Source organism: Schistocerca cancellata, chromosome 2, assembly GCF_023864275.1.
Source record: "Schistocerca cancellata isolate TAMUIC-IGC-003103 chromosome 2, iqSchCanc2.1, whole genome shotgun sequence".
Lineage (NCBI taxonomy): Eukaryota > Metazoa > Arthropoda > Insecta > Orthoptera > Acrididae > Schistocerca > Schistocerca cancellata.
Genome location: NC_064627.1, coordinates 427,020,857 through 427,032,880, shown reverse-complemented (window position 1 = coordinate 427,032,880; position 12,024 = coordinate 427,020,857). Strand labels below are relative to the sequence as shown.

The 12,024-nt window shown below is 42.3% G+C and overlaps 1 protein-coding gene and 1 non-coding gene across 2 annotated transcripts in view; both read right to left on the bottom strand.

Annotated features, from left to right (window-relative positions):
• The window catches only part of LOC126154618 (glutamate receptor U1-like), an 89,967-nt gene extending 85,000 nt beyond the window's left edge, over positions 1 to 4,967 (bottom strand). Inside the window, exon 1 of the mRNA XM_049916162.1 lies at positions 4,793 to 4,967. Coding sequence (XP_049772119.1) covers positions 4,793 to 4,967 — 175 coding nt within the window. The remainder of the gene's footprint in view (positions 1 to 4,792) is intronic.
• A 3,080-nt stretch (positions 4,968 to 8,047) lies between these two features.
• Positions 8,048 to 8,123, bottom strand: Trnas-cga (transfer RNA serine (anticodon CGA)). The gene has a single exon. It is a non-coding gene; the product is annotated as a tRNA-Ser (tRNA).
• Positions 8,124 to 12,024: the final 3,901 nt, after the last annotated feature.

Genomic DNA, 12,024 nt, shown 5'->3' with positions numbered 1-12,024 from the left:
CGATAAGCTGCCTGGCTGTAAGTTCACCATGGACTTGATAAGATCCTAATGGCCTCCCCATAATATTACAGAAACGTGGAAATCTGTCGATGTACTGGACAACATTTGGCAGGTGCCGCTAATCACGGGTCTTCTTCGCACATGAACACACCCATCACCTTGCATCAGAGGATATCTGGACCCGTCTGTGAATAACACGTTTCGCCAGTGACGAAGTTGCTAGTTGACATGGAAACGGCGGAAGTGAAGGCGGGCTTCCAGACGTTGTCGTGTTAAATAGGTTACTCGAACACGACGTGTAGGTCATATGGTCCTTCCTCGTACACTATTATTATTATTATTATGTGCGATTGGACCCATACGGATCACGCAAAGCTTTTCAGATTCAATTTTTTAATTCTCCAAACTTCTCTCATTCTTTCCCCATGAATTCTCTTTCTTTCCTCTGTCCATTTTGTCTCCTGTCTCTTGCAAACTTCATTCTCGGGTTGTACTTTCCAACTATTGATTTTTTGCCTGTATACATTTCTGTTTATAACTTCTGAAGAATTTATTTGTGCATTTGCTAGATCAGTTTTCGTTTCTTTTATCCAGGGTATGGTTTTCAATTTTTCAATGTATATTAAAATTTTGTGGGAGAGTCTGGGTGTTGGGAGTCTGTGGATATGACCGTAAAATTTTAGTCTTCTTTTCCGGATGTCTGCGGCGAGGTTAGATAATTTTTCTGTAGTTTTCCGAGACTGTAACCTGTATCCATCTTCAGTTCTTTTTGGGCCAAGAATCTTTCTGATAATTTTGCGTTCCTCTTTCAGCATGCCTTCCAGGTCGCCTTTTCTATGGAGTGTGAGTGTTTCGCTGGCATATAGTGCTTCGGGCTTGATTACTGTATTGTAGTGTCGTATTTTTGAGTGAATGGAGAGACACTTTTTATTGTAGATGTTGTGGGTTTTCCAGTATGCTCTTTTCAGTTTTTGCAGTCGAACTTTTTGTGCAGTTTTCTCTCCCCCTGTGGGTTCTAGGACCTCGCCTAAGTATTTAAAGAATGGAACTCTCTCAATTTGTCCATATTTTGTAGTCAGTTTTTGAGTTTCAAATTTTGAGCAGATGAATTTGGTTTTTTGGAAGGAAATTTGTAGCCCAACTTTTTCGGCGCATTCTTTGAGAATGTCTATCTGTTTAATTGCTGTGGTCTCGTTTTCTGCTAGAATGGCCACGTCATCTGCAAATGCCAAGCATGAAATTTTAATACCATCTTTCGATCTTCCTAGTTGTATAGGCTTCCAGTAATTTTGATTCTTCAGTTCTTTTTCCCATTCTCGGATGACTTTGTCTAAGACAAGGTTGAAGAGGAGTGGAGACAAGCCGTCACCTTGTCTGACGCCGGTTTTGATCAGGAAGGGCTCTGATATTTCACCCAGGAATTTTATCTTAGAAGTTGTGTTTGTGAGCGTTTCTTTGATAAGGTTTAGGGTTTTCGGATCGAGTCCTAGCTCCTCAAGGATAATAAAGAGAGATTGCCTATCGATTGAATCATAAGCCTTTGCGAAATCAACAAAGGAACAAATGATCGGACTGTTTCTGACTGCTTTGTATTTTAGTGTTGTCTTCAAATTGAAAATTTGTTCTGCACAGGATCGGTGAGGGCGAAAGCCAGCTTGGTATTCACCAATACTGTGTTCGAGTAGTTCTTGTGTTCGTTGAAGAAGACAAGCTGAGAGGATTTTATAAGTGACTTGGAGAAGGGAGATTCCTCGATAGTTGTTTATATCTGCCATGTCTCCCTTTTTATGCAGTGGATGAATTAGGGCGCATTTCCAATCTTCTGGTAGTTTTTCTGTCTGCCAAATATCTGTGATGATTTGAGTGAGTTCTTTGAGGGAATTTGGTCCAAGATTTTTAAGTAGTTCTGCAGTGATATTATCTTCTCCGGATGCCTTGTTGTTTTTCAGTCTATGAATATGTCTTTGGATCTCCTCTAGTGTAGGTGGTGGGGATTCTGGATTTGTGTAGACAGCAGTTTCTTGAGGGAATCTTGAAGAAGGTTCAGGGCAATTGAGGAGTCCGGAAAAGTATCTCGCCAGCTCCTCACAATTTTCCCGATTTGTGAGCGCTAGTTTTCCATCTGGTTTTCTGAAACATAGATTTCGTGAGCCGTATCCATTGATTCTCCCAGCAAAGGTCTTATAGAAGTCTCGTACATTATAGTTACGGAAATTTTCTTCAATAGACTCACACTGTTCCTTGAGGTACTTCCTCTTGACTTGTCTGATTGTTTTTGGCACTTGTCTTATGGTGTTGTGGAAGTGATCTAGATTTTCTGGGGATTTTTTACTGTTATACTTCAGAAAGGCTTTCTTTCTTTCTTCCAGCGCTTTTTCACATCCAGAGTCCCACCAGGGGTGTTTCGTGTTCTTTTTCAATGGGATCAGTTCTTTTGCCTTCTTTGTAATTTTTGTTCGAAATTTTTCCCAAGAGTCAGCTGGTTCCTTTTCCCACTCCTCCTTCAGATTGGTTTCTTTGATTGTTCGTGTGTCAAATTTCATCATGTGTGTTTTCTTCGGATAGAATTTTTTTGGGGTGAATTTCACTTTAATGCGTGTTAAGTAGTGGTCTGAGTCAATGTTCGCCCCTCTGCGGACTTGGACATCATGGATCTCTTTCTGTACGAAATAGGAGATGGCAATGTGGTCAATCTGATATTCGCCGATCTCTTGTATGGGGGACCTCCAGGTCTTTTGTTTTCTAGGTTTTTTTCTCAAAGATGTAGACATTATTTTTAGATTATTTTGTTGGCATAGTTCAATAAATCTCAGTCCGTTTCTGTTGGTGAATCTGTGTGCTGGATATTTTCCTACAGTTTTTTGGTGTTCTTTCTCTCTGCCAATTTGTGCATTGAAATCTCCCATTAAGATTTTGATATCATCCCGGGGAATTTTGGCCATGACATCTTCAAGTTTAGTCCAGAATTTTTCAGTTTGTAGTTTGCGTTTTTTGTTGTCTATGTTTGTGGGTGCATGAACATTTATCAATGTGTATTTCTGGTTGGAGCACTGGATACGCATGGTCATGAGGCGATTATTTATGGAAGAGACCTCTCTAATTGAGCCTAATATATTTCTGTGCACCGCAAATGCCATGCCCAGGAGTGGCATACCATTGGCAATTCGTTTGTCAGTCTTGCTCTTGAAGATGCGATAGTTTCCATAGTCTATTGTATTTTCATCCGTGAATCTAGTTTCTTGTAACGCTAAGATCTTAATTTTTTGTTGGTCTAGCTCTGTTACTAAGTTGTGTAATTTTCCAGGTTGAATTAGGGTCTGAATGTTAAAGGTACCAATGTACATGGGAACCTTGGGACGAAGTTTGCTTGAGAACTCTGATCGTGATGGCCCGGGTTCCCCAGAATCCGAAAACCCAGTTGTCGTCTGTCGACGAGTGGATTGGTTACCACCTGGGGTAATTCTGTCATTACTCTCACGAATCATGATAGCTTGTAAGTTTTGGTCCAGTGTTTCCACTGGGTGTTTAGAACCAGGGATTGTCAGTTCCTGGAGCATATAGTACAGCCGCACCTACTAGATGGACAGACGCTGACCTCGCTGCCGCTCGACTCGAGTACAGACGCATTGAGGATTTGGAATGTGAGATTTTTTTTCAAGGTTTTCTCCTATAGATCCGCCGTGTTCTGCGTTAACAGGGTCACCTCGTGTAGGATGTGGCTCTTCACCACGCACGGACGGTCTTGGACGTAGCTTCCTCAGAGGCAAAGGTCTTGCATACCTCCTCAGCTCATCCCTGGGGTGGTGAGGACCAGTACACTATTAATTACAGGCTGATCGGACACAGCGGGTTCAGATGCCCTTCTGAAGCCGTCTTGGAATGCTCTGGCGGTATCCGTACGAAGCCGGAACGCCGAGGTAGCCAGACATCCGTCTTCATGTGGAGTTGTAAAGCATCGGCAACTTTGTCCAACTCGCCTTGTGTATTAGCCTGTCTCCTTGTAGTGTCCGCCACCTATAGATGACCTATAGAGAAGCATTGGCATGTACACCAACGGACCGAAAGTCCATCCTTTTTTAATCAAACGGACCACCCCTGCAACTCGCACTGCAAGTGCCTGGTTGAATACAGCGTCCACAAATGCCAACTGCTATCGGTGTACCTATCTAAAAAACTACTGGAGACAGGTAATAGCCGGCCGGTGTGGCCGAGCGATTCTAGGCACTTCAGTCTGGAACCGCGCGATCGCTACGGTCGCAGGTTCGAATCCTGCCTCGGGCATGGATGTGTGTGATGTTCTTAGGTTTGTTAGGTTTAAGTAGTTCTAAGTTCTAGGGGACTGATGACCTAAGAAGTTAAGTCCCATAGTGCTCAGAGCCATTTGAACCATTTTTGAACAGGTAATCAGTTCCTTCTGAAAGATCAGCTGATATTGTAATGCGTAACACAGCCAATAGTTGGCGAATGATTTTAATTGTTACCTACACTGAAAGCAAAGATCTCAAGCCATGGAATAAGATCACGGGTACTGCATTCCGGACGTTGATTGCGTGTTCACCTAATTCTTTTGAACAGTGTATTTCTAAAAACTATTTCGTTTTTCAGTTATTGAATTATTCTACCTTATACAAATATGAAAGTGGCAAACTGATTATAAACAACAATCATAAATTAAATTCATACTCATTGATGGATTCTAGGCAAATACTATCTCTTTACGCCCACAGGATGGACTTTAGTTTTATGCATGTTACGAAAAAAGCGAGAGGACAAGGTGACCAAGTGAACTTACCGTCAGGCCAGCATCCGAACGCTACAATGAAGTGCAGGTGTCGCCGCTCAGCAAAATCTGCCACCACTGCCACTGCGTCAGGTTCCGTCCGCTGTGGGGTTTCTGATGGCTGAGGCGTGGAAGGCGCCGCCAGCGAAGTACTCGTCAGCAGCAGGAGAAGCAGAACCACAACCATGGTCCACAACATCTGCTGCCCTTCTAGTCAAGCACCTCAGTTTACGGACTCGTCGCTAGTAAATAATTAATAAAAGCTATAAGCATCACAATATATCACTTAACATCCGTTTTAAAGAATGTGAGGCTGATTTATGATTTGACCTCTAGGCAAATGTTTGATACCTGTTTCTCAGGATCAATAGTCGCCATATTTTTTAACTCTCTTCAGGAAATGCTGAATGGAGTCATTACTAAAGAATTATATTACTGTCAGAATATTATAATAATAAATAGCCCCATACCCAGGGAATGAGCGTAGGGAGGACAGATGGAGGAATCCTGCACCACCGCTCATGGCGAGGTCCCACCAGAGGTGGTTTTCCATTGCCTTACTCTGACCTGTTATGAAGCGTCAATGTGTATCTCAGCCGTGTGGATGACTGTGATGAGTGCTTGGACATTGTAGTGTTGGTTTTGTGTTGTCATGGATGAAGGGAAGGGAGAGGGCGAAACCCCGTGTTGGCACATAACATACTCCTCTCGAATACCATCAGCTGAGCCGCAGAGCTTAACGTCACCATCCGACTGACGGATGACCATCAACAGCGTCACACGTCCTCGCTTCGTAAGACACTGGGGATAGGTTTGGAATTAAATCTAGGACATTGGCAGCCAAATACTGGTAGTGAAAATTTCACCCACCACTGAATTCGAACCGATTGAAAATTTGCTAGCAAAATCAAAAATACATTTCCCAAGTCTGTGGTTTTTAACTGTCAGAACTGATTGACATAGAGGAGGTATACAGTGGAATTACCTATTGCAAAAAGGAAGATCCATGGGCGATGTCCGTTAATCTGGTTCACAAAATAGAATTGTTTAAATTACATAAAAAATCTGAAATTTTAATTCCATGAGCATTAACCAGACTCAGACTTGAACCTTAATCGAGATGTGCTCAACCTAATGAGCATCTTACAAACGATGTAAACTGGGCAGATTAATACCAATAATCGAGAGACAAAGTAAGTGACCTAAGACGTCGCACGGGATAGCCGCACGGTCTTAGGCGCCTTGTCACGGTTCGCGCGGCTCCCCCCCCCCCCCCCCCCTGTCGGAGGTCAAGTTCTCCCTCAGGCATGGGTATGTATGTTGTCCTTAGCGTAAGTTAGTTTAAGTTAGATTAAGTAGTGTGTAAGTCTAGGGACCAATGACCTCTGCAATTTTGTCCCATACAACCTTACTACAAATTTCCAAAAAGCAACCTAAGCATTACGTAATCTCAGTGTTACTATATTAAACGCCCCGGTTTCTCCAGGTTTCCGCAACTTTTTCTTCCTGAAATTCTTTCTGAAACTAATGACTTAATTTTCAAAAATTAAACTAGTAAAGATTTATTTTCAAGAGAAATGGTTAATAGAGAGTGAGCTGACTTTATTTTTCCAATAAATTAGTAGGACATAACTCGAAAACCATACCACAGCTTGATTACTGATTCCGTTGCGCTATCGGCTTCCACCATCAAAACGCTCAATTTTTTTTTATTTTTTATTTGTTTTATTTCATCCTTTCTGATATTTAAGAAGGACGTTTTACTCATGTTATGAAATTTCTTGTGGACAGATACAGATTCAATATTGCTGTGCGCTGTTATTAATTTCATAATATTAATTGGAAATAATAACTAAGTAAGTAATGTCACAGAATTTCATTACTATTGTATTACTTTAACAAAATATGACGTGCAGTTACTGAGATGATCTTTTTCACTAGTCTAGCGAATATTTCAGTAATAACAGAAAGAAAAGGGAATATTTAACTTCGGAACGTAGGTGAAATAGATACACCAAGAAAGCTACAAACACAAAATAAAATTTCTTTTCCTTAACGCTAAGTAGAACAAAATTTACATTCATACGAAACTGAACATTACCTAAGGTACCAATAGTTGGGCCGATACAGGGCCAGCAAATGCAGAAACTGATGGAAACAGGCGAGACGCCCCTTTTACGTACTAACCTCCTCCGACATTTATTCCCTCTTGTTGCTCTGGATGTCGTGACATCTCGTATTTATCTCGTCTTCTCTGAGAATATGAGGTTGACTCGGCCCTTCCCCGACTTGCTACTAATGGTAACTTAAATGCGATGCGACGAACTGATTCGCTGCATAATTTCCTAACGCTGACGTCCATAGTATTGGGTCCGCGATAGCGTGCCATCAGACTGTCAATCACGATGCAAGATCAACAGACCCGCTCATCAAACTGTCACCGATCCGATATTTTTCGTGACGTAGCAGGCTATGTTCAGTTCCTGACGATTAGTGTTGTTTTCGGTTGATTTACAAAACGATTCCATGCGAAAAGACAAATGTCTTGCTTCAAAGTTATTCAAAAGTCTTGAAGTTATGGTGAGACGAAACCGTAGCTTCTACGAGCATAAACGGAGCTTTCTGGTGAAAATCATTCAGAATCTTGAGGCTTCACTGCATCTTCTTAATTGCAAATCGCTGAAGAATCTTTAACGTGGTATATACTCCTCTTTGCACCAAGAAAAGCGTAACTGAATATTTTCTTTAGTGTGTAAATGATAAAACAGTTATTTTACTATTCAACAGGGAAAATATGTTTGAAAGATATTTAATTTAGAAAAATGTGACAATTATCTGACCGCCGTGCCTGATAATTGTTCCTGCCAATGATGATGCATCCCAGTGATGTTTTCTTTCACGTCGAAAAGAAATAAGGATCTTTGTCGTCAACCAGAGGTCTTGAGTAAATATCTTGAAATAATATCCCACGGGGGTCGCTGCGGCAAAAGAAAGTAGGTTACAATTAGATTAAAGAAGCACATTGGATTCTGAGCTCACGGGACAGTTCCTGATAGCAATTAGAGAACGTCTTTAATAAGGTTATCGCGATAGCTGAAAGTGCACGCCACGATCGCCGTGTTGTTACATTCCATAGGATGATCGATTCCGAGACAACGTTCTGCATGTCGGTTCGGCTGTTGTAAGCGTGTGAAGCAATTGAGATTAAATTAGCAAGTGATCTTATAAATAGAGACGGAGGTGAAACTTCCTAACGGATTAAAACTGTGTGCGGACCGAGACTCGAACTCGGGTCCTTTGCCTTTCGCGGGCAAGTGCTCTACCAACTGAGCTACCCAAGCACGACTCACACCCCGTCCTCACAGCTTTACTTCCGTCAGTACCTCGTCTCCTACCTTCGAAACTTTACAGAAGGACGGGGTGTGAGTCGTGCTTGGGTAGCTCAGTTGGTAGAGCACTTGCCCGCGAAAGGCAAAGGTCCCGAGTTCGAGTCTCGATCCAGCACACAGTTTTAATCTGCCAGGAAGTTTCATATCTCATTCTAGAGACGGAGGTTCTTGCTTCAATTTTGCATGCATTTCTGTTCCATCCCTGTTCACACAGAAGGACAGAGTTAATGCTTCTTTTTCACCCGCTGGTAATTAATATCCACTATTGATAACTTCTGACGTTAGTTATCTTTGGTTGTGGGGTGACGCGCTAGTTGTTTATGGTGTATGTTTTGTCTTTCAGCAGATGTCCCGCTCACAGAGGCTTAAAATTTCCTTGCATAGCGCTCTCTCATTGCGTTTGTACCTTTAAAATGATGAGGTGTGCACATGTCGAAATACCGATGATTGTCGAAGACGTCGCTCGGCTGCATTCCCGTCAGCTGCTTGAACATTTTATGCGCCAGTTCAGTTTTTACATCATCTTTTCCAAAGTACTCCACTCCTACTTGAATGCACTTTATCTAGCGTCCTGCCCGTCCTCGAACACAGGGTGCAGGCCTTTCTTTGTCAGGTCCTTGAGAATCACCTCACTTTTCAGGAGCACTGCTTCAGAGTTCTCGAATCGAATGCTGCGAAGCTTTGCCTTTAGTCATGGGAATAAAAAATCAGAGGGTGCAAGATCGGAGCGGTACGCAGGTAATGTTGAATTGAGCCAGAAACTGCATGACATGATTTGCGTGGTGAGGCCGCGCATTGTCATGATGAAGCCGCCACCCAGTCCGAGAAATGTCGGGTCGTTTCCTTGCAACTTGCTTCCTCAGTTTAGCCGATACCGCCGTGCAGTATGCAGCTATAACAGTAGTGTGAGGGGAAACCGCATGCTGGTAAATCATTCCCTGACAGTAAAAAGATGTGATTGCCATCGCTCTCCCTGCGGATGGAACAACTTTGGTGCTGGAGAACCTTGCGATTTCAACACTGTGCTGGCTCGTTTCCCTCCAGGATCATTATAATGCGGCCATGACTCGTCACCGATGACAATCGATTTCAGAAACGCTTCCCCTCCACCAGCAAACAGACGCAGCACCTCACGGCACGTCTGCAATCGCACAGCCTTCTGCCGAGACTGAACAGACGTGCCGGGCACAAACACGAGTCATACAGAAGTGATCATGCATAATCGTAAAGACACTGCCATTTGAAATTCTTGGCTCTTCGCTTGAGGTTACACAATGTTATCCGCCGATCCTCATGGACAATCACAGCAGCTGTGTTGATCTTGACTTAAGTCATAGCAGAATCCGAAACACCAGGCCCACCTTGCTTAAAACGGACAAATCGGCCTTCTTTGAAGGCCTTGAACCATCTAAACACCATTGCTCGAGATAATGCATCTTCACCGTACGCTTGCTTCGGCTTTCGTAAGTTTCACTGGCTGTATGGTTTAAACGAACACAGAATTTTATTGCGTCGTACTGCTACTCTCTCGTCACCTCCGTAGTCTGGTGTGCGAAAAGCTAAGAGCGCCTACAAAATAGAGCGTTACTACCAACCTAACAATAAGAGAGTGCTGTTGCTTATGGGCGTTATGCATGAAAATCCGGTCTTTCCAAATATTCATGATACAGCTAGGAAACTATCACGTAACCTACAGGAAAAAATCAGTCTCGATCTTTGATCAGCCCTCGTACTCCAGTAGAAACTCAAATTTCACATTGTCCTCATAGTTCATATATATTGTTCATGACTTACGTATCTCTCACCGAAATAAATTTGGAGTCCCAGCAATTAAAACTGCCATTGTTATCTAGCTTCCTCCTTAGCTATCCGATTGTACCCCAACTTCCTCTACGTTCATTCTGTCAAGACCAGTTTCATTCAGTGAACATCAAGTGACACTGTCAATAGTCTTCACAACAAATGCTCACAGAATTGTGTCGATATTTTCCTATATAACGTTGAAGACACATTCCAGAATATTACCAGCACACAAACACTCCGCCGACCGCTTGGCAGAAACACAGGAAGCAGTGAGTGCAGGGAAATTTGCGAGTTGTTGACACTAGACTGTCCAGACGATAGACTCACTAAAAAGAACTAGACATCTCACCGGCGCTAGTGTCGTGCTCTCTTACTGGAGCCGCCATCTGCAGGGCACAGCAGTGTTTGCGCTTAGTAAATTATGTAAAATATATGATAAAACGTTGCGCACACAGATGCAGAAGACGTTCATAAGGACTCTGCATCCCTGTTAGAGACAAGTGTGAAAGTGATATGGCTAGTTGAAGTTACGTCGGAGATTACAATTACTCACTTTAAAGCCAGTTCAAGGAGAAATCATGGAAAGGAAGTTAGATAAAATTATGTCTTACAAAAATAAAGTAAAGACTAAAAAACAGGCGCAAAAAACAGATGCAGAGGGTGTGCCAAGAAATTTTAAACAAGAACTGAAAGTGACAAACTTAATGAACGAAAAAATAATCCTACTATTTGCTAATTCGTGTATTTCACGCAACTATCTTGAATCTAAGAGTTGCACATTTTCGCTCTTACTTGTCAGATATCCAACCCTCCATTCTTGGATACATATCTATAACTTAATGTCTTTTGATGTAGAACTATTATAGAATACCAGGAAATTACATCTATTTCAGACAGACTTGATTACTCAGTATGAGCTGTGAAGTAAACATACTTTTATTTTGCCCTTCGGTTTGTTCTCTCTTATACCTTATAAATCAACAGACGCTAGGCCAGTTTCCATATTTGTCCCTCCAAATGGTTGTTTCAGTTCGGGAACAGTTACCTCACTTGCCAGTATGCCTGGTAGAGGCTTAGTTCCAACAAATGAGGTAAACACGTAATCATCCTGTTGGGCATCTATCAATGACGGCCGAAGTAGAGGGGATATAAAATGCGGACTGGCAACAGCAAGAAAATAATTTCTGAAAAAGAGACATTATGTTAATATCGAATATAAATCTAAACGTAAGAAACTTAGTGATAGAAACTGTGTGCTGGACCGAGACTCGAACCAAGGGCCCTTGTTGTTCAGGGACAAGTGATACACTGAGTGAGCTACCCAAGGACGTCTCACACCCCGCAACTCACAGCTTGGTTTCCACCAGTACTTCATCTCCAGCCTTCCAAAGCTATGAGACTGGCCATGAGTCCTGCCTGGGTAGCTCAATCGGAAGAGCAATTACCCACGAAAACAAAAATTTAGAGTTCGTGTCTCGGTTCAATACACAATCTGCCAGAAAGTTCCAGATCAACGCCCACTCCGCTGCACAGTCAAAACCTCATTGGAAGCGTAACATGGGTTATAAACAGAAAAGGCAAGAACTGAATAAAAACGTTTTGAAATGTTGTGCTACAGGAAAACTCTGTAGATTAAATAGGTAGATCGGATAACAAATGAGGACGCACTGAATTAAATCGACGAGAAAAAAAATTTATGGCGCAACTTGAGTAAAAGAATTATGGAACATATTCTGTTCTCAAGAATTATGACATTTTTGGACAACGAAAATCTCCTCAACAAAAATCACCATGGATTCCGCAAACAGAGATCTTGCGAAACTCAGCTCGCTCTGTTCATCCGTGTGGCCCGTAGAGGTGTAGAGGAGCTGAGGTTGATGCCTGTCACTTGTCTTCAGGAAGGTATCTGACAACGTTCCGCATTGCCGTTCAGTGAAAGAAAATACGAGCTTGACACGTATCGGACCAGATTTACGACTGGATTCAAGACTTCCCTGCAGATAGAACTCAACATGTTCTTAACGGAACAAAATCGACAGACGTAAAGGTAAT